This window comes from Mirounga leonina, unplaced genomic scaffold (assembly GCF_011800145.1).
Source record: "Mirounga leonina isolate KUSES-001 unplaced genomic scaffold, KU_Mleo_1.0 Mir_173, whole genome shotgun sequence".
Lineage (NCBI taxonomy): Eukaryota > Metazoa > Chordata > Mammalia > Carnivora > Phocidae > Mirounga > Mirounga leonina.
Genome location: NW_023270447.1, coordinates 80341573 through 80358831, shown reverse-complemented (window position 1 = coordinate 80358831; position 17259 = coordinate 80341573). Strand labels below are relative to the sequence as shown.

General features: G+C 49.9%; 1 protein-coding gene across 10 annotated transcripts in view; it reads right to left on the bottom strand.

The window, feature by feature from the left end:
• The window catches only part of EMC1 (ER membrane protein complex subunit 1), a 28768-nt gene extending 11542 nt beyond the window's left edge, over window positions 1-17226 (bottom strand). For 2 of the 10 annotated variants that reach the window (XM_035019637.1, XM_035019641.1), the window contains exons 1-18: window positions 17075-17225; window positions 13957-14081; window positions 13216-13281; window positions 12875-12968; window positions 11372-11500; window positions 9983-10109; window positions 9281-9430; window positions 8798-8965; window positions 8227-8298; window positions 7795-7857; window positions 7064-7186; window positions 6204-6300; window positions 5796-5918; window positions 5169-5177; window positions 3967-4166; window positions 3655-3804; window positions 2272-2433; window positions 1831-1950 (exon numbers count right to left, since the gene is read on the bottom strand). In XM_035019637.1, coding sequence (XP_034875528.1) covers window positions 1831-1950; window positions 2272-2433; window positions 3655-3804; window positions 3967-4166; window positions 5169-5177; window positions 5796-5918; window positions 6204-6300; window positions 7064-7186; window positions 7795-7857; window positions 8227-8298; window positions 8798-8965; window positions 9281-9430; window positions 9983-10109; window positions 11372-11500; window positions 12875-12968; window positions 13216-13281; window positions 13957-14081; window positions 17075-17172 — 2076 coding nt within the window. In that variant the 5' untranslated portion in view covers window positions 17173-17225. Of the gene's footprint in view, window positions 1-1830; window positions 1951-2271; window positions 2434-3654; window positions 3805-3966; window positions 4167-5168; window positions 5178-5795; window positions 5919-6203; window positions 6301-7063; window positions 7187-7794; window positions 7858-8226; window positions 8299-8797; window positions 8966-9280; window positions 9431-9982; window positions 10110-11371; window positions 11501-12874; window positions 12969-13215; window positions 13282-13956; window positions 14082-17074 lie in introns of all 10 variants that reach the window. The other 8 variants (XM_035019639.1, XM_035019638.1, XM_035019642.1 and 5 more) reach the window with 8 other exon arrangements.
• Between the last annotated feature and the right edge of the window lie 33 nt (window positions 17227-17259).

Below are 17259 nucleotides of genomic sequence, written 5' to 3'. Positions count from 1 at the left end.
TCCATCCATACTGTGTATATGTGGAGCTTTGTGTCCTTTGTCTTCCCTTGGCCACTGTTTCTTCCCATGTCCTCAGGACTCCACTGATCATGACACCCGGGAGCTTGCTCCCCTCTATCCACAAAGAGCCATCTCTTCTTTCAACTTGAAGGGACAATTTTTTTTCACCCACAAGGGTAAAGAACGTGTTTTCTGGGGAGACTACCTCCCATGCTGTTCCTGGAAAGGTCAGCTGTTACAAAATATCAAGAAAGGACACTGCATTTTTAAGACAACAACAGCTAAAACTTTGATGGCATTTGCCATGTGCCAGGCATTGCTTCATGTGATTTACACATGTTAACTCCCTGACTCTTCACGACAACCTTACGGTGTAGGTCCTCTATCATCTTATTTTATAGGCAAGAAAACAAAGGGCCAAAAAAAAAAAAAAAAAGAAAGAAAAGAAAACAGAGGGCCAGAGAAGTCATGGGCCCAAGGTCACGAAGTTAATAAGTGATAGAGCTTGGCTTCACACTCTGGTAGCTGGATCCAAGCTCTTAAGCTCTATGCTGCACTGTCTCTCAAAAGGCCCTGAGGGACAGGATGCAGGGCCTCTGGTGAGTACATGCCACAGAGCCCTCCTGTCTGCAGGAAGGCCAGCCCCCTGTGAACCTCAGAGCTGGCCCTCAGGGCCAGCATCTATCACTGTTTGCTAATGCTAGACTCAAGTGCATCAGCATTAGAGCAAATCAATCCCATTTCTAAAAATAAGATTCAAAGCACTCATTCTGTCAAGAATGGGTCAGTAACATCATCTTCATACAGAAAGTACAACTCATTACTTAATCCCCATTCCCACCTCCCACCCTCTCAAGAATGGATAACAACATCCCTTCTCTCTGCTATAGAAAAGGAACAGGGAATAAAAACTCCATGGGGGCAGTGCCTGGGTGGCTCAGTTGGTTAAGCAGCTGGCTCTTGATTTCAGCTCAGGTCATGATCTCAGGGTCCTGGGATTGAGCCCCATGTTGGGCTCCAAGCTTAGCAAGGAGTCTGCTTAAGGATTCTCTCCTCCTCCCTCTCCCTCTGCCCCTCCCACCACTCACGTGCTCTCTTTCCCTCAATCTGAAATAAATAAATCTTTTTTTCTTTTTTTTAAAGATTTTATTTATTTATATGACAGAGAGAGACAGCGAGAACAGGAACACAAGCAGGGGGAATGGGAGAGGGAGAAGCAGGCTTCCCGCGGAGCAGGGAGCCCGATGTGGGACTCGATCCCAGGACCCTGGGATCATGACCTGAGCCGAAGGCAGACGCTTAACGACTGAGCCACCCAGACGCCCTGAAATAAATAAATCTTAAAAAAAAAAAAAAAAAATCCATGGGGCAGAAATGTCATCTATTGGGCACTACTCTCTTCACAGTACCTAGAACCTTGCCTGCCATGTAGCTGCTGCTCAATATGAAAAGAACTACGAATCAGACGTCAGGACTATAGTGATCCACATTTACAAAAGAATGAATAGTGGGGCGCCTGGGTGGCTCAGTCGTTAAGTGTCTGCCTTCGGCTCAGGTTGTGATCCCGGGGTCCTGGGATCGAGTCCCACATCGGGCTCCTTGCTCAGCACAGAGCCTGCCTCTCCCTCTGCCTGCCTGCCACTCCCCCTGCTTATGCTCTCTCTCTCTCTCTCTCTCTCTCTCACTCTCTGTGTCAAATAAATAAATAAAATCTTAAAAAACAAACAAAAAAACAAAAGAATGAATAGTATAATCCACTTCTTAGCCAAGTAGTCAGGAAACACATCTACCCCTCCCATGGAAGTTCCTGCCAAGAGGTGCCTTCCCTACCTTTCGAAGTCGATATCCACATAGCCGTCCCTGTTCTGCATCCACCAAATAGAAAAAGATGGAAGGGGCAAGCTCATGTAGCTGTCGCAAGACATTCCGAGTGGCTGGGAACGCCGTGACCTTGAAAACCCCAGAAAGCCCGAGGAAAGTGTTAAAGGAAAAGGGTGCTCTGTGCACAGTTGCTCAAGATTTATTACAGTTCACCATCAAAAAGCCTTAAGAATAAAAGTCAATCTTAAAAGAATTAAAGTCCACTGAACCCAAATAGGGCTTAAAACTACTTTTGCTGAGAGCCTGAGTTTCCACACTGCAGGAAGATGCCCTTCAAGCCCACACACGTGCTGACTGCAGACCTCCAGCTCTGGCCACGAACTGCTGCGGGACCACCCTCCCCACACCCGACCCCCCCAGGCGCTCTCCAGCCACTCTCAAGTCTCATACCTTATACTCATCATCAATCAACAGCAGCACCTTGGCATAGTCTTGATCCATGATGGGGAGAAGCAAAGACTGCAAGATGGGCCGCTTCAGCAGTGGGGGAACCACCTGACTCCACTTGCCAAAGATGGGATTGAAGACATACAGAGAACTCATTCCCGTCTCCTGACACGGACAAGCAAACTGTCAGACTCCAGCAGCAGGGAAAGGACGCACGTGCTCAGGGTAAATCCGGAGAGCTGGGACTTCAGCTCAACTGTGACAGATTCCCGGGACCCCTGTGTGTGGATTCCCTATTTGCGCAAAATAGTTTCGCCCGAAGGTGAACCGAGGCTAACGTGTCAGAAGGGAAATGGTCAAACTGCCCCTATGGCTCCAAAGCTACCCAAGTACTGGACCCGCTGAGGAACAAACAAAACGGTCAAGCACCGGGGCGCCCGGGTGGCTCAGTCGTTAAGCCTCTGCCTTCAGCTCAGGTCATGATCCCGGGGTCCTGGGATCGAGCCCCGCATCGGGCTCCCTGCTCAGCGGGAAGCCTGCTTCTCCCTCTCCCACTCCCCCTGCTTGTGTTCCCTCTCTCGCTCTTGCTGTCTCTCTTTCAAATAAATAAATAAAATATTATTTAAAAAAAAAAAACAAAACGGTCAAGTACCGATTCACTAACCCCGGGCAGCCATTCCAGCGGTGCCTACCAAGCCTAGAAAGTGCTCTTTCTTTTTTTTTAAAGATTTTATTTTTATTATTTGAGAGAGAGAGAGCGAAAGAGCACAAGCAGGGGGAGGGGCAGAGAGAGAGGGAGAAGCAGACTCTCCGCTGAGCAGGGAGCCTGATGTGGGGCTCGATCCCAGAGCCCTGAGACCATGACCTGAGCTGAAGGCAGATGCTTAACTGACTGAGCCACCCAGCGCCCCCCACCCTTTCTTCAAAAAAGATTTTATTTTTATTATTTGAGAGTGAGCGAGCAAGAGAGCACAAGCAGAGGGAGGGACAGAGGGAGAGAGAGAGAAAGTGCCCCTTTCTAATGGCACTAGAGTGAATCCACAAAAATCCAGCTAATTCTGGGAGGCAGAAATAAAGAGCTTTGTGTCCTGCTCTCCCTCGTCTGAAGAGAAAGTAGCCGCTCAGCTGCTAACAGTGGCCTGTGTTTGGGAAGGAGGAGGGCTGGCTCGTTCCAGGTCTGGTAACATCACACCCCCTCCAGAGTCAACCCCCATCGGTCCTGGATGCTTCCTCCACTCAGACAAACAGCTGGAACAAACAGAGCTCTAACCCCTGAATACCTGTCCCTAGCCCTCCCAGAATTCCAAAGGCCCAGGAGAAATTCAACTTACAAAACACTAAAAAGCCACACCCACTCTGGCTCAAATCCGAGGAGGACAGCCTCACCTTGTCCTTTACCAGGAGGGTGCACTGTGGGGGGTGGGGGAAATGGGCAGTAGTCCTCTGGACCATCAGTTTAAAGGAGGAGTCTGGCTTGACATTCGGGAGATACTGTTTCCACAGGATGGTGCCAGAGCTGCTCTCAATGCCAAAAAGCTGCAAGATAAACAAATAACTGGCTCACTACTAGAAAGACAAACCGAAGAACTGATTCTATCCTTGGAAATTAGAACCAGCGCTATCCCCCACCAAATACTTTTTACTTCCCACTCACAGAACCTCAGAAGGTTCGGTATCCAGGGCTTAAAACCCTCTCACCTTGCCCGAGGCTGTCACCATCACCATCATCTTCTGGAGGTTAAATTCATCTCTGGCTAGGGTGTCAATGTTGATCTCATTCTTAATCTGACTTCGGGGCTTTCGAGCATCGTAAAACATCTTCCAGAGGTGGGAAGTCCACGCCTGCAGCAGGATAAGCTGGGACGAGAGGCGTTTCAGGAACATCCCCAGCAAGCCGTCTGGTGTCAAGGAAAAGGTAACACAACTGAGGCTCACCCCTCATCAGACTAGGGTTTCCAGCAAGGTGCTTCTTCTAATGAGGGGTCTCTCCCACTCCTGTAGAGCACTCAAGTCATCCACACACCAGGCTGCAAGCCCAAAGGGCAGTCCTTTATCTGAAGCTACCACTCTCACACTCGGGTACAGCCATGCAGGAACTTCCAAAACCTATTTTCCTGGCTCACAATACCCCCACACCTCCTGGCATCTTGGAAGAGACCAGGAGGTCAGGGATCAGCCATGCAGGACACGGCCATGCTGAGCACGTCTCCACCACAGCCCACATCCAGAATGGCCAGAGGAAGGCATCAGAGTGCCACAACAAAACCAGAAGAGGGGAGGGTGTGGGGGTGCAGGATGCAGAGGTAAGTGTGCTGTAGACAGGCATTTCCCTTACCCACTGCTCTACTCCCACCCTGTCCGCTATTAAAACTACACCCAACAGACCTATGTGCCACCAACCCCCATGGCTATCATTCACCCCTGACCCTGTCAATGAGGACGCCACCCTCAAGTCTCCCCCACAGGGTCAACGTGGCCACCAGAACAAGGCAGCATGAGTAAAGAGCATGGTGTCTGGAGTCTGGCAGCCTGGATTAAAATCCCAGCTCTACTACTTATTAGCTGGGTGACCCGGAAATGTACATAACCTCTGGCCTCTGGTTCCCCGTGTATAAAATTGCATGTAGTCCGAAGACCACATGATCTACACACAGGACTTCACACCATGCGGGGTCCACGGTGAGTGCTCACTAAAAAGTAGTGCCTTTGTGTATCCTACTCCCCAGCAACCTCAGCGCAAGGAAGAGAAGTGAGGGGCAAACAGGACAAATCACAGGCACAGCGGTCCATGCACACACAGTATGTACCTCACTGATGCAGGCCAGAAAAACAAAGAATTTACCAAAAGCTAGCCACGTGGGCAAGCAACGAACAACAGGACAGCAGGAAGCAGACTTTACCTTGAATTGCTGGATCCGGGCAGCAGAAACAAACAGTAAAGTCAAATTAATCCTCGGCTCAAGAAAACCCGCAATGCCTACCGGGGTGCCTGGCCCAGAGGAGGCCCTCAGTACATATGGCTGCGGAGCAAGGTGAAGGGACGGGAGGAAGAGGCGGGAGGCAGGACTGACCAGCATGGAGGGAACCGAGTCCACCCTCGGGCTTGGGACTGGCAGGCGCCAGAGGGCACCACCGGTTACCACAACCCCATCAACCCCATCACACCTCTCCAGAAAGACATGGCTGGTGCCTGGGGGACAAGGTGTGACACATCTGCCTGGCAGATCTGAGGTACTGAGGCAGTGGTAGCTATGATTCTACTAAGTTAAGACTCTTTTTCCTCAGGATCTTTCCACAGAGGGGTTCCTAAGTGGCTCCTTTCAGAGGAAAGAATGGTTACCCAAACCACGTGGCCACGAAGGCACTGGAAACTGGTCGCAGAGCTAGTTGCACGCACATGGGCAAAAAGAGCGCGCCCGGGAAGCCGGGGATGCCGTGAGCCAGCATCCCTTGTGGTCTAACTACCAGACCCATTCCCAGAGCAGCGCGCCCAGCCACGGTGCCGTCCCGGCGTCCTCTGTGCATACCTGCCTTCTTGCCGAATTCTCCTTCCAGCTCGGCCTGCGCACCCGTCAGGGGCAGATCCACCATCTCCAGGCACACCACCTCCGCCAATGACTCCTCCCGGCCCCACAGCACCACCTTCCCTGCTATAGAAACCCTGGTTACAAAAGCCATGCCTGCCTCCCCCATCGCCTGAAGGCTCTTCTCTGTGGCTCAGGGATTCCAGAAGCTCTCGTGTCAGGCAGAGAAGCAGACCCCACCCTAGAATGCTAAGGGATTATTCAAAAGCAGATGGCATATGGCTCTAAAAAATATTCAGGCCTACGCTCCACTGGAATCTCTCCCAGAAGCCAATCCATGGCCCCAAAAATATAGTCTGACTAGAAATCTGGGCCAGCCTAAAAAAAATGGGCTGAATGAGGTCTGCTCACCCAGCTGCTGCAGGAAAAGTAGCAGGTGATCCTCTGTCTGCACCAAGGCCCGGTAGCCCACCGAGTCGTCCTTCTTCAAGAACACCTGGACGAAGAGCTGTAAGCAGAGTCCCAACCACTGCAGTCAGCTGGAATCCGAATGCCTCTGAGCAACGGACCCCCAAATTCAAGGCATCAGGAGTTGTTAAAGGTCCATGACACGGGGTGATTCACTGTCTAAGCAACACAGCTTACTATCTAGACCCCAAGAAGGTAACATGAATGCGTCAGAGCCAGCACAGTGGTGCGAGGCTGTACCTCAGACCTCTCCAAGGGGGAACCTGAGTGCTTCCCAGACACCGCGTCATCCCTTGTGCTCCAGTCACTCCCCACAGAGCGAGCCGGCAGCCAAGGTGAGAGCTTCCGTTTTGGAGACGAAGAAGCCACAGCCCAGAGAGGCTGAAGAACACCCTAAATGTGCACAGTGGCCACGTAGGCACCGACCAAAAGTGCAGGCTGGGGCACTGGTGATGTCTTATGAGCCCTGTGACTCTGGACAGGGTCCTGGATCTCACAAGGTCCAGTTTCATTTGTAAAACAAGGGCAATAATAAGCACTTCACAAGGCTGGTGAGAGAGCTAAATTGATTAGGGCGTAAACAAAGAGCTCAACACAGTGCCTGGCACACTCACCACTTAGAATAAATGATACCTGCTTCAACTACTATTCACGGGGCCTTATAACAAGTCAGCTACTCGGGAAGAACTAGAGCCCATGTCCAGAGAGCCCTAACCCAGGACCCAAGGCCTGGCCGTGAGGAAAGGGAGGCCCATGCTGAGAAGCCCCCGGGACAGAGCCTGAAGACAAAGGCTCCGACTCACCCGCTCTGGCCGAGTGCCATTCTGTTCCAGACTGAAGGGGATGGTGGTATCAAGCAGCCGCCGACCTGTCTCCACTAAGTAGAGATTAATGGTGTAGGTCTGGTTGAAGCAAGTCAGTGAGTCCTACGGGTACGGACAGCACGGCTCAATAAAGATATCCCCCAAAGCCAAACCCCACAAAGGAAGTCCAAGAATTGGGGTTAACTACCCCAGAGAAGGACCAGGCCAAGAGAAGAAATATACATGAAGGAAAATAAAAGGAAAAAAGAAAGCTAAATCCCAAAGCAGAAACAAGGTATGTGAGTAAGTAAACAGGATAACAAGCACGATACTTGTTTCAGAAGGAAGTCAGTACAGCGCAGTAGACTTCCCCAAGAGAAGGAGGACCCCAGCAAGGAAATCACAAAGCTCTTCAGAAGAGCTCAGGAGCAGAAGACAGAGCAGATGCACGCCGCCCGGGGGCCCACGCTCCACTCCAGCCCAACCGCACAGATCACCGCTCAGCAACACGAGCCAGGGGCGCAGAAGACACGGGGCAACAGAGCCAGAGAAAAAAGTGGTTAAGAACAGGTTCTAGGGATTCTACTTCAGACATCCCAACTACAAAGGATCCAGACAAGCATGATTTACAGCGAGCGGCAAACCCCATCTGAGGCTGATAACTCCGGGAGACCCACTCCCAGCCTCCCTGGAGGCCCAGGTCCTGTACATTGCCCAATGCCACACCATACCTGAGCACTGGGCTTCTCCGCAAAGCTCCCCAGTGACCCATCTTCAGAACCACTAGGCTTCTGCTAGGGAAAAGAGGAAGACAGAAGAGAACATTTAACCCACAGGGTCACCCCCCAGTCACCGAAATGAAGCCCTCTCTTCTGTGTCATCTTAGCACCTGGGAGAAGACAAACGTCACCCCTCACTCCTGCTCGCAGAGCCTATGTAGCTCCTAACAGCCTCAAATGAAAGTGGGGTTGTACTATGAGGGTCCCACTCCTGGGGACAAGGGGGCTGCTGATGCTGAAAGCGCTATAGAGCAAGTGAGAACTTACTTCTCAACAGCTGCCTGCCCCCTGGGTTCAAACTGCCCCGACTTTTAGTTCTCAGGGCTCCTGGGAGACATAAGGAAGGAGAACCCCCAAGCGCTAGCTGTTACTCTCGGTACTCACCATTTCACTGCGACAAGTCACGACTGCAGCCACTGTCTTCTCCCCAGTGGTGGCAAAGCTCACGAGGGCAGCCTAGGAATAAAGCAAAGTGTCAGTTCCTAAATGGGGCTATACCAGCCAGCGGCCTCACAGAGGAGCATCTCTACAGGGAGGTCCCTCGGCCTTGGAGCTGAAAGTGCTCCTGACTTGGAAGCACAGCAGCCAGGGCACCTGAGAACAGAGGGAGGCCCCAAGGGCATCTATAGCTGAAAACAGGCCCTTCCCCTACCTCCAACACAGGCACACACTGGCCCTCAATCTCATACTGTTCTTAGTATCCATAGGGAAGCTTGAATTAACATCCCCACTCTCCTGTGGACTCAGAGAAGGCGCCACTTTTACTCTAAAGATACTTTGTGACTCTCAGAAGAAAAGGTATTCCGTTTCTGCTCAAAAGCGAACCCTTCTCAAACCACACACAGAGAGATGTCTGGATCCAGAGCAAACACCTACAGATTCAGAGGCAGGGCTTTCCAGTAGCACATCTTGGCTAGATCCTCCCGAATCCTAGCACCATGCTGCCTGCAGTTACCTGTGGGAAGGTTTTGAGCAGACTCAGGACTCCGTGATGGTACTGCAGCAGAGCATAGTGGCTCGGGGATAACTGCAGGAAGAACTGGGCCCGAGAAGGATCCACTGGGTTGGGCTGTGTGGGCAGGACCCGGGGCTGGAATCCACCTGCAAATTCTAAGTCAAGAGACTGAAGGGCAAGAAGAAAGAGGATTAGGGCTACATTCGGGCAAGTCACTGATCCACTAATCCGTCCCAGGCCTCCTTCCTCGGCCCCACTTTGCCAGTGAAAGTAACTAGGCCTTGGCATGTGGCTCCAGAAGCCCCCATCCAGGCTCCCTAAAGAGAAAGAAGGCCCATTTCCCCTACACCAGTTCAGCCAGAAGCCTAACCTTCTCCCAACAACTGCCAAGGCTCAGGAAGGAAGCAGTGTCACTGGGAGAAAGACTTTTCTAAGCAACAAAGGCAAGGCCTTGGGCCAGGGAGCAGCAACACTACCTCTCACCTGCAGTGGGATCTGTCTCAACTCCCACTCCGTCTCCAGGGCCAAGGTCTGGAGGGACCGTGAGCTCGGGTCAGGGCACACCAGGACAGCCTCATCCACCACACCACAGGCTCCAGTGAGACTCTGAAGCCAAGGGGTTGACACCCTGACCTACAGGAAAGACATCGCAGCAGGAGGTTTGTGAGAATGTTTACATCTTCCTTCCTGCTGATCAGCAAGGTCCCCACCAATCTCACAGGGGCTAAGCTCGAAGGTTCTTCATGGCTGGTTCCAAAGGACTTCCTCCCATCCCTCCCAACTTCTTGAGAGCTCCAAAACTGAGGAAAATCAGGGTTTCCTTTCTGGTCACTGGAAAAATATACCAGGTCATTTTTAGGACAATACTTCAGACAACCGTTTCTCTCCCGTGTTTGACATACGTGGTTTCCTATCACTATTTCAGAGTATTACCTCCTAAGAAACTCGCAGGCAATGAAAAAAACCTACATAGTTTTCCAGCCACCACAGGGGAGCACCATGCATGAATGTGAGGGCTTTAAACAAATGCTCCATGAGGAGAAAGCAACTTCCAAGTGATCAGAATCAGGGACCATGGATGGCTTTCGCATCTGCCAAGTTCCCTGGTTCCCCGAGGCAAAGAAGGGCTCCATCTATTCCCCTCCACAATCTGCAAGGCTCCTCAAGCCAGACGCCTGGCCGTACCTGCTGAACAATCTCTCCATCTTCCACATTAAACTTGACGATGTTCACGTGGCTGAAGGGAACAACTCCGAGGGCCCACACCACCCCAGACCCGTAGGAATACATCATCTGGTAATGGATGCTGTCACTAAGAGAGGGGAAAAAAAGCAAGGAGCAACAGCTTCAGCCACAGGCCCACCCTCAAGGGTCCTCTAGTCACAACCTAGCAGTCCCCAAGTAGGATTTGTTTGGCTCCCAGTTTTGTTTTGTTTTTTTAATAGTCATCAACATTTAGAACTGAGACTTTACATGTAAAAATCAGATTTCTAGCTCTCCTTAAAAAGTAGGAGAGGCGGGGCGCCTGGGTGGCTCAGTCGTTAAGCGTCTGCCTTCGACTCAGGTCATGATCCCAGGGTCCTGGGATCGAGCCCCGCATCGGGCTCCCTGCTCAGCGGGAAGCCTGCTGCTCCCTCTCCCACTCCCCCTGCTTGTGTTCCCTCTCTTGCTGTGTCTCTCTCTGTCAAATATATAAATAAAATCTTAAAAAAAAAAAAAAAGTAGGAGAGACACCGCTAGGCATACCTATAGGGCGCCAATTGGCTAAGTACGGCTGCCCCCTGGAGGTAAGCCAGGCACACTGCAGCTGCCAGCAATCCCCACTGGGCCTGCTTTGCTCAGGGGTGCCATGCACTTGGCCACATTCAAATTTGAGTTTTTACACCCTGAAAATGGTCACAGGTCTGAGCAAATCTTTTCCTTTCCTCCCTCTATCCTGATCCTTCCCAGCGTCAATGCTTTCCACAAATAGGACCTCTGGAAACCATCTCAAACCTCCCTCAGTCCCTACCCTGGGCTCTTCTTTTTTTTTTTTTTTTTTTTAAGATTTTTTTATTTATTTGACAGAGAGAGATACAGCGAGAGAGGGAACACAAGCAGCGGGAGTGGGAGAGGGAGAAGCAGGCTTCCCGCGGAGCAGGGAACCCGATGCGGGGCTCGATCCCAGGACCCTGGGATCATGACCTGAGCCGAAGGCAGACGCTTAACGACTGAGCCACCCAGGCGCCCCTACCCTGGGCTCTTCTTGAGTTGTTCTGATTCATAACAGAATGAAAGGCTCAGTCGGACTTGAACTGGAAGTCAGAAAGCCCAGAGTGCTATGACCGTAAGCAAGGAGCCATTCCCCTTGCTGGACTGTCTCTAGTGCCCAGTTTGAGAATTTTCTCCTCACTGCAAAGGAAATGCCAGAAGGAGCACAGCCTTTGAGTGCCGGCCTACATCTAGTGAGCCCAACACACGATGCCAACATAAGGAGAGCCTGAGTCAGAACAAACACTTCAACCCTCAGGGAGAAACAGGAGCTTGTAGAGAGCAGGACAAGGCAGCCATCACTCGGTGGGAAGGTGGCCTTACCTTTCGGGGAGATGTTCCACCCACTTGAGGTGCCCACTGGAGAGATGATGCAGGGCAAGAGTGGTCTTCTTCAGGACTGCAATGTACCTCACTGATTCCTGCAGGCCTACCAGCCCAAGTGCCTGGAAACTGAGCACAGGTGCAGGGGTAAGCACTGCCCGGCACCTCCAGGGTCTCAGAGCAGAGCAATCTGGAACACCACCACTGTAGCTTGCTAGGTAAGAAAACAGGCCTTGGGGTCAAACGCATCAGGATCCTCATACCGGCTCCGTTTCTGGTGAGCTGACCTGGGAGGCTGCGCTTTCTACCACTCCGCTCTACTGCCTCCCTGAAGCCCCGTGAAGCCCCTCCTTCCCCTAGGACTTCCCAGCAGGCAGGCTGTCCCTCCACCACGGCATCCTTCACCCCGTGCTGTCATTACAGCCTACATGCCTGCCTCCCCCAGCTGACCATGTGTTTCTTGATGACAGAAACCTTCTCACGGTCACATGTGGGTTCCCACTGCCTGGGGGCGCGCCAAGTGTTATAAATTACTATCAGAAGAGGTGTACCCCAGGGTGCCTGGGTGGCTCAGTTGGTTAAGCGATTGCCTTCGGCTCAGGTCATGATCCCGGAGTCCCGGGATCGAGTCCCGCATCGGGCTCCCTGCTCAGCGAGGAGCCTGCTTCTCCCTCTGACCCTCCCCCCTCTCATGTACTCTCTCTCTCTCATTCTCACTCTCTCAAATAAATAATCTTTAAAAAAAAAAAAAAAAGGTGTACCCCATTGCAACGACCCTATAATTGAAACAACCCCAGCAAAGACGTAGCAGCAGCCCAAGCTGTTCTCTCAACATAAAAGTAAAACACTGAAAGGTTTATATTACACTCCTATACCTAGGACATTCAGAGTTCTCACGTCACGGTACAATTAGGAGCAGCATTTAAGGGCAAGGATAAATATTGCACCTAGCACAGAGCTCTGCACCTAACAGGTGCTCAATAAACACTGGCAGAGTAACCACGTGTTCCATGGCCTCAGCATCAAAACGTGGGGTGTTTGATGTTCTTTGGCTCTTCAATGGCCCGTGCAAAAAAAATGTCAAAAGATCCTGAATTGCTGGGAGTCTGCTTCTCCCTCTGACCCTCCTCCCTCTCATGCTCTCTGTCTCTCATTCTCTCTCTCAAATAAATAAATAAAACCTTAAAAAAAAAATTTTTTTAAAGGGGGGGGCGCCTGGGTGGCTCAGTTGGTTAAGCGACTGCCTTCGGCTCAGGTCATGATCCTGGAGTCCTGGGATCGAGTCCCACGTCGGGCTCCCTGCTCAGTGGGGAGTCTGCTTCTCCCTCTGACCCTCCTCCCTCTCATGCTGTCTGTTTCTCATTCTCTGTCTCAAATAAATAAATAAAATCTTAAAAAAAAAACAAAACAAAACTTAAGATCCTGAATTGCTGTCCACGCAGACCTGTGTTCTAGCAAAGCCTCGAGCCAAGCCTAGATGAAATACAGCTTCTTGCCCTCTACCTGCCACTGTCCAAGGTAATCTCCCAGTTCAGGCCCCCAATGTTAGTCTCCCAGGAACGCATGATCCGTCCTCCATTGGACACAGTGATTGCATCTGGAAGAGAAAAGACCATGGTGAAGTCACCTCCCCAACTGGTGCTCTGTGGCCTCCTCTGATGGTCTGGGAGCAATGGTCGCACATCTGAGGTATGGATGCAAATAGAAGTTATTTGAAATACCTGTCCTTTTCTTTTGGGAACACCCCTTCTGCTTTCCCTAGCAGACCCAGTACAAAGGAAGGAACCGAGGAACGGGGAGATGGAGCCAACACCACGATAGAGACCAAGCAGGACTTTGCTTACCTTGTCCGTAGAGCAGCATGGCATCCACAGCCCCTTCTGCCGTGCCCTTGTCAACATGGCGCCACACTGAGAGACACGAGAGTCAGACATTACTATAAACTGGAGAGAGGCATCCAAGAAGACAGGTAGGAGAGAATCAAAGAGGTCTTTGCACTGCGGTATCTAATTTTATTTCGAGGAAGAGAAGGATTACACCTAACTGGCAATGATCCCTTCATACTCACTGGGTAACGAGGGGAGGAATGTTTGAGAGGAGCCACTCCTGTCCCAATCTGAAGTCTCCTCACTTCCCATACCCTCTACCACCCCAAACTTATAAATGAATGACAAAACTAACAGAATCTCTATGATTCACAAGAAAAATAGTGATCGTAAATTATATTTCCATAATTTCGTGCCTAAAAACATCCATAAAAGCAGCATAAGTAATTTAAAGGGGGCATCCAAATCTTTACTGCAGAGTAGAAAAGAGAAATAGAAAAATATTTTGAAATAATATCTTAAGAACTCTTTGGACTCAGGCTGAGGGGCTAAAAAAAGGCCAGTTATAGGAAAATAGCTGATATTCAAAAACAACACAACTGAAAAACAAGTATCAGAATCCAGTAAGAGATGCATCTTTCGGCAACATGTCCCTTACTTGGGAAGCAGCCAGGAAGACTACAAAAGCCATGGGCCATTCTGGATTCACTATGGTCAGCCATTCCATCCCAAGCTAACCGGCCTATGCAGGTCACTCACATATCTCCCCAGTTCGAGAATTTAATGCTGCAATCACATTCTTCTCTGTGGCCACAACCAACTTCTTCGATCCAGGGGAAAATTCCAAGGAGGCAAACTTGAGCTTCCCAACATACTGCTGTCTCCTAAGGAAGAGGACAGAGAAATGTGAGGGGCCAAAATCATCCCTGCATAAAATGCTGTGGGAAAAGACCTATCTTAGGACATGTGAGGAATGTCCGTTAATGAGATCTGACCAAAAGCAAGATTTCTATGCAACGGAGTCAGAAGCCAAGGGAATAAGAAGAGAGGATACACCCTAAGAGATAAGCAGCACAAGTCTTACTTCTTTTTTTTTTTTTTAAGATTTTATTTATTTATTTGAGAGAGAAAGAGAAAGACAGAGAGAGCGAGCAGGGGGAGGGGGAGAGGGAGAGGGACAAGCAGACTCCATGCTGAGTGCAGAGCCCAACTCAGGGCTCAATCCCAGGACCCTGGTATCATGACCTGAGCCAAGGCAGATGCTTAACCAGCGGAGCCACCCAGGTGCCCCCACAAGCCTTACTTCTAAATGCAAGCACATATTATCTCAAGTGCCACCCAAAAGAACACCTGGCCTAAATCCTACTGGAACAAACATTAGTCCTCTCTGTATTCATTAATAGTGGGACTATTACACGAGGGAACAGACACAAAGCCTGTTGTCCACAAGCATACAATCCAACTTGCCCTTCTATTTTCACTGACCCCTGAAGAAAAAACTCATGCAAATTTTCCATCGAAACTGGGTTGGGTTTCTGTTTCTACAGAAACAGACTGGGTCAGGCTTCTGTTTTCTACAGCCTTTTCGAGCCCACTCCATGTTCAGGATCCACTTGATTCATTACTCATACTTTCCTTGGAACATATCCCATCACTTTCAACGCGCTTCTCTAAGCATAAAGGGAATATAATTAGCTTTGAATGGCACACTACCAAGTACACAGGAGGTGCTTGCACACTGCTGTTAAGGAAAAAGTACTCTCATCTCTGGCAAACTAAACACACGTGGCATCTATATGAAATTTCTCTTGTGATGTTGTTTGGTCTGATTAAAAAAAAGGAAAGAAACTAAGCAGAGAGTAGAGACACAGGCTTAGAGGATGTTTGACAATTTCTATCTGTATTTTCACATACTTAATTCTCACTATATCCATTTAACACTCTATGAAATGTATAGGATAAGCGTTATTACTTTATTTTAAAAGGAAAAATTATTACTCTCATTTTACAGATAAGTAAACTAAGGTCTGTTGGGGTCAAGTAATTACAGTCAGAAATAAAACACAAGACTAAGATCTTCTGACTCTAATTCCCATGCTCTCTTTCAAAATATTGTTATATTTTATCTGGACTGTAAAAGTAATGCCTGCTCGGGGCGCTTAGGTGCCTCAATTAAGCGTCCCACTCTTGATTTCGGCTCAGGTCATGATCTCAGGGTCGTGAGATCAAGCCCTGTATCACTGAGCATGGAGTCTGCTTAGGACTCTCTCTCTCTCTTCCCCTCCCTTTGCCCCTTTCCCGCTCATGCTCTTTCTCTAAAAAAAAAAAAGAAAAAAGAAGAAGAATTAAAGTAATGTCTGCTCATTGTAGAAAATGTGAAAAATACATAAAAGTATTTTTAAAGATTTAAAACGCCTAAATGCCACCACCATAAACTTTTTAATGTTTCAGGATATTTCCTCCTGTTTACTTTTCTATTTGTGAATTATATATATCTAGTATTCCACTAAGTTGGAATCATACAACATTAACATATAGGCTATATATGGGTAATATGCACGTTACATTGTGAGCATTTGCCCACATCATTAAAAATACGACTTATGTTGCATTTATCCCACTGTCATACATACACAACTGCCCCACCAGACTGAGCTCCTTCTTATCTCTCTATCCACAGCACCTAGAACAATTGTTGGCATATTACAGGCAAGCAACAAATACGGGAATCAATGTATCTGATACAGAAAAGACTTCACAGAGGAGGAGGTATCTGAGCTAGGCTCTGAAGAATAAACTGTTCTCTGAATAGAAATAACAATGCGTAACGCTAACTGTACTCTATGAGCCAGGCATTGTGCTAACTTAAAAGAATGATCTCATTCATCCTTACAACTACTGTAGGTAATAATGAACTATGAATAAGCCCATTTTACAGATAAAGAAACCTTGGCACAGAGCAGATAAGTCACTTTCTCAAGTCACACAACCCTTAAGTGCCAAAATTTAGTCTCCAGCAAAAGTACACCTTAACTGCGGGGCCTTAAGGAAGGGGGCGGGAGGGAGGGAACACTGAGTAAGTGAATGAGTAAATGGCATCTCTATGAATGGCACCTCCAGCTGATGTGAGACTTGCTGGCCCTGTTCTGAGCCCAGGACCAGGTTGGGCTGAAAGAGGGGAGAAAGGGCACTCGGTTTAGGATTCGTGGTAAGACCCAAGCCCCTGTTCACATACCCAAGAGATGCCAATTCGAGGAAGAATGAGAGTTCACTGAGGGGCTGTCGACCCCCGACACCCAGTAGATCAGAAACCTGACAGTCATAGAAACAGGGCCTGACGGGGAGGAAGGAACGGTGCCCTCTGACCAGAACCCCAAGCATGCTTGAATGTCAGGGCCCGTTTCACGAACCTGCAACCTGTCACACAGAGACTGGCTTAAAAGCGCCCCTGACGCTCCGTTTAATGCTCTGTTGTGGCCATCTTTTTTTTTTTTTTTTTTTAAGATTTTATTTAACTGACAGAGAGAGACACAGCGAGAGAGGGAACACAAGCAGGGGGAGTGGGAGAGGGAGAAGCAGGCTTCCCGCCGAGCAGGGAGCCCGATGCGGGGCTCGATCCCAGGACCCTGGGACCACGACCCGAGCCGAAGGCAGACGCCCAACGACCGAGCCACCCAGGTGCCCCTCTTGTGGCCATCTTAAACCTCTTTAACTTTTTAAGGGGGGGGGGGGTGTCCCACATTTTCATTTTGCACTGGGCCCCACAAGTTCTGCAGCCAGTCCTGCTGCCTGTAACCCCGTCCTCCTTGTAGCAGGCACAAGGCTGGTACTGACAAAATAGCCATACATTTCCCCAACAGGCCCCACACGCACGTACCAATCAAACTTGCCCACTTGGTCTTCGTAGACCGCGGCCGCAAGGACAAGCAGGGCAGCCCAGAGCCAGAGCCGGAGAGACGCGACCGCCGCCGCCATGATAGGAGCCTGGGTCGGCCCGCCGCCGGCCCGTCAGGCACCGGACCGCAGGCTCCGCCTCCGCAGACCATAGAGTTGGGACCTCCT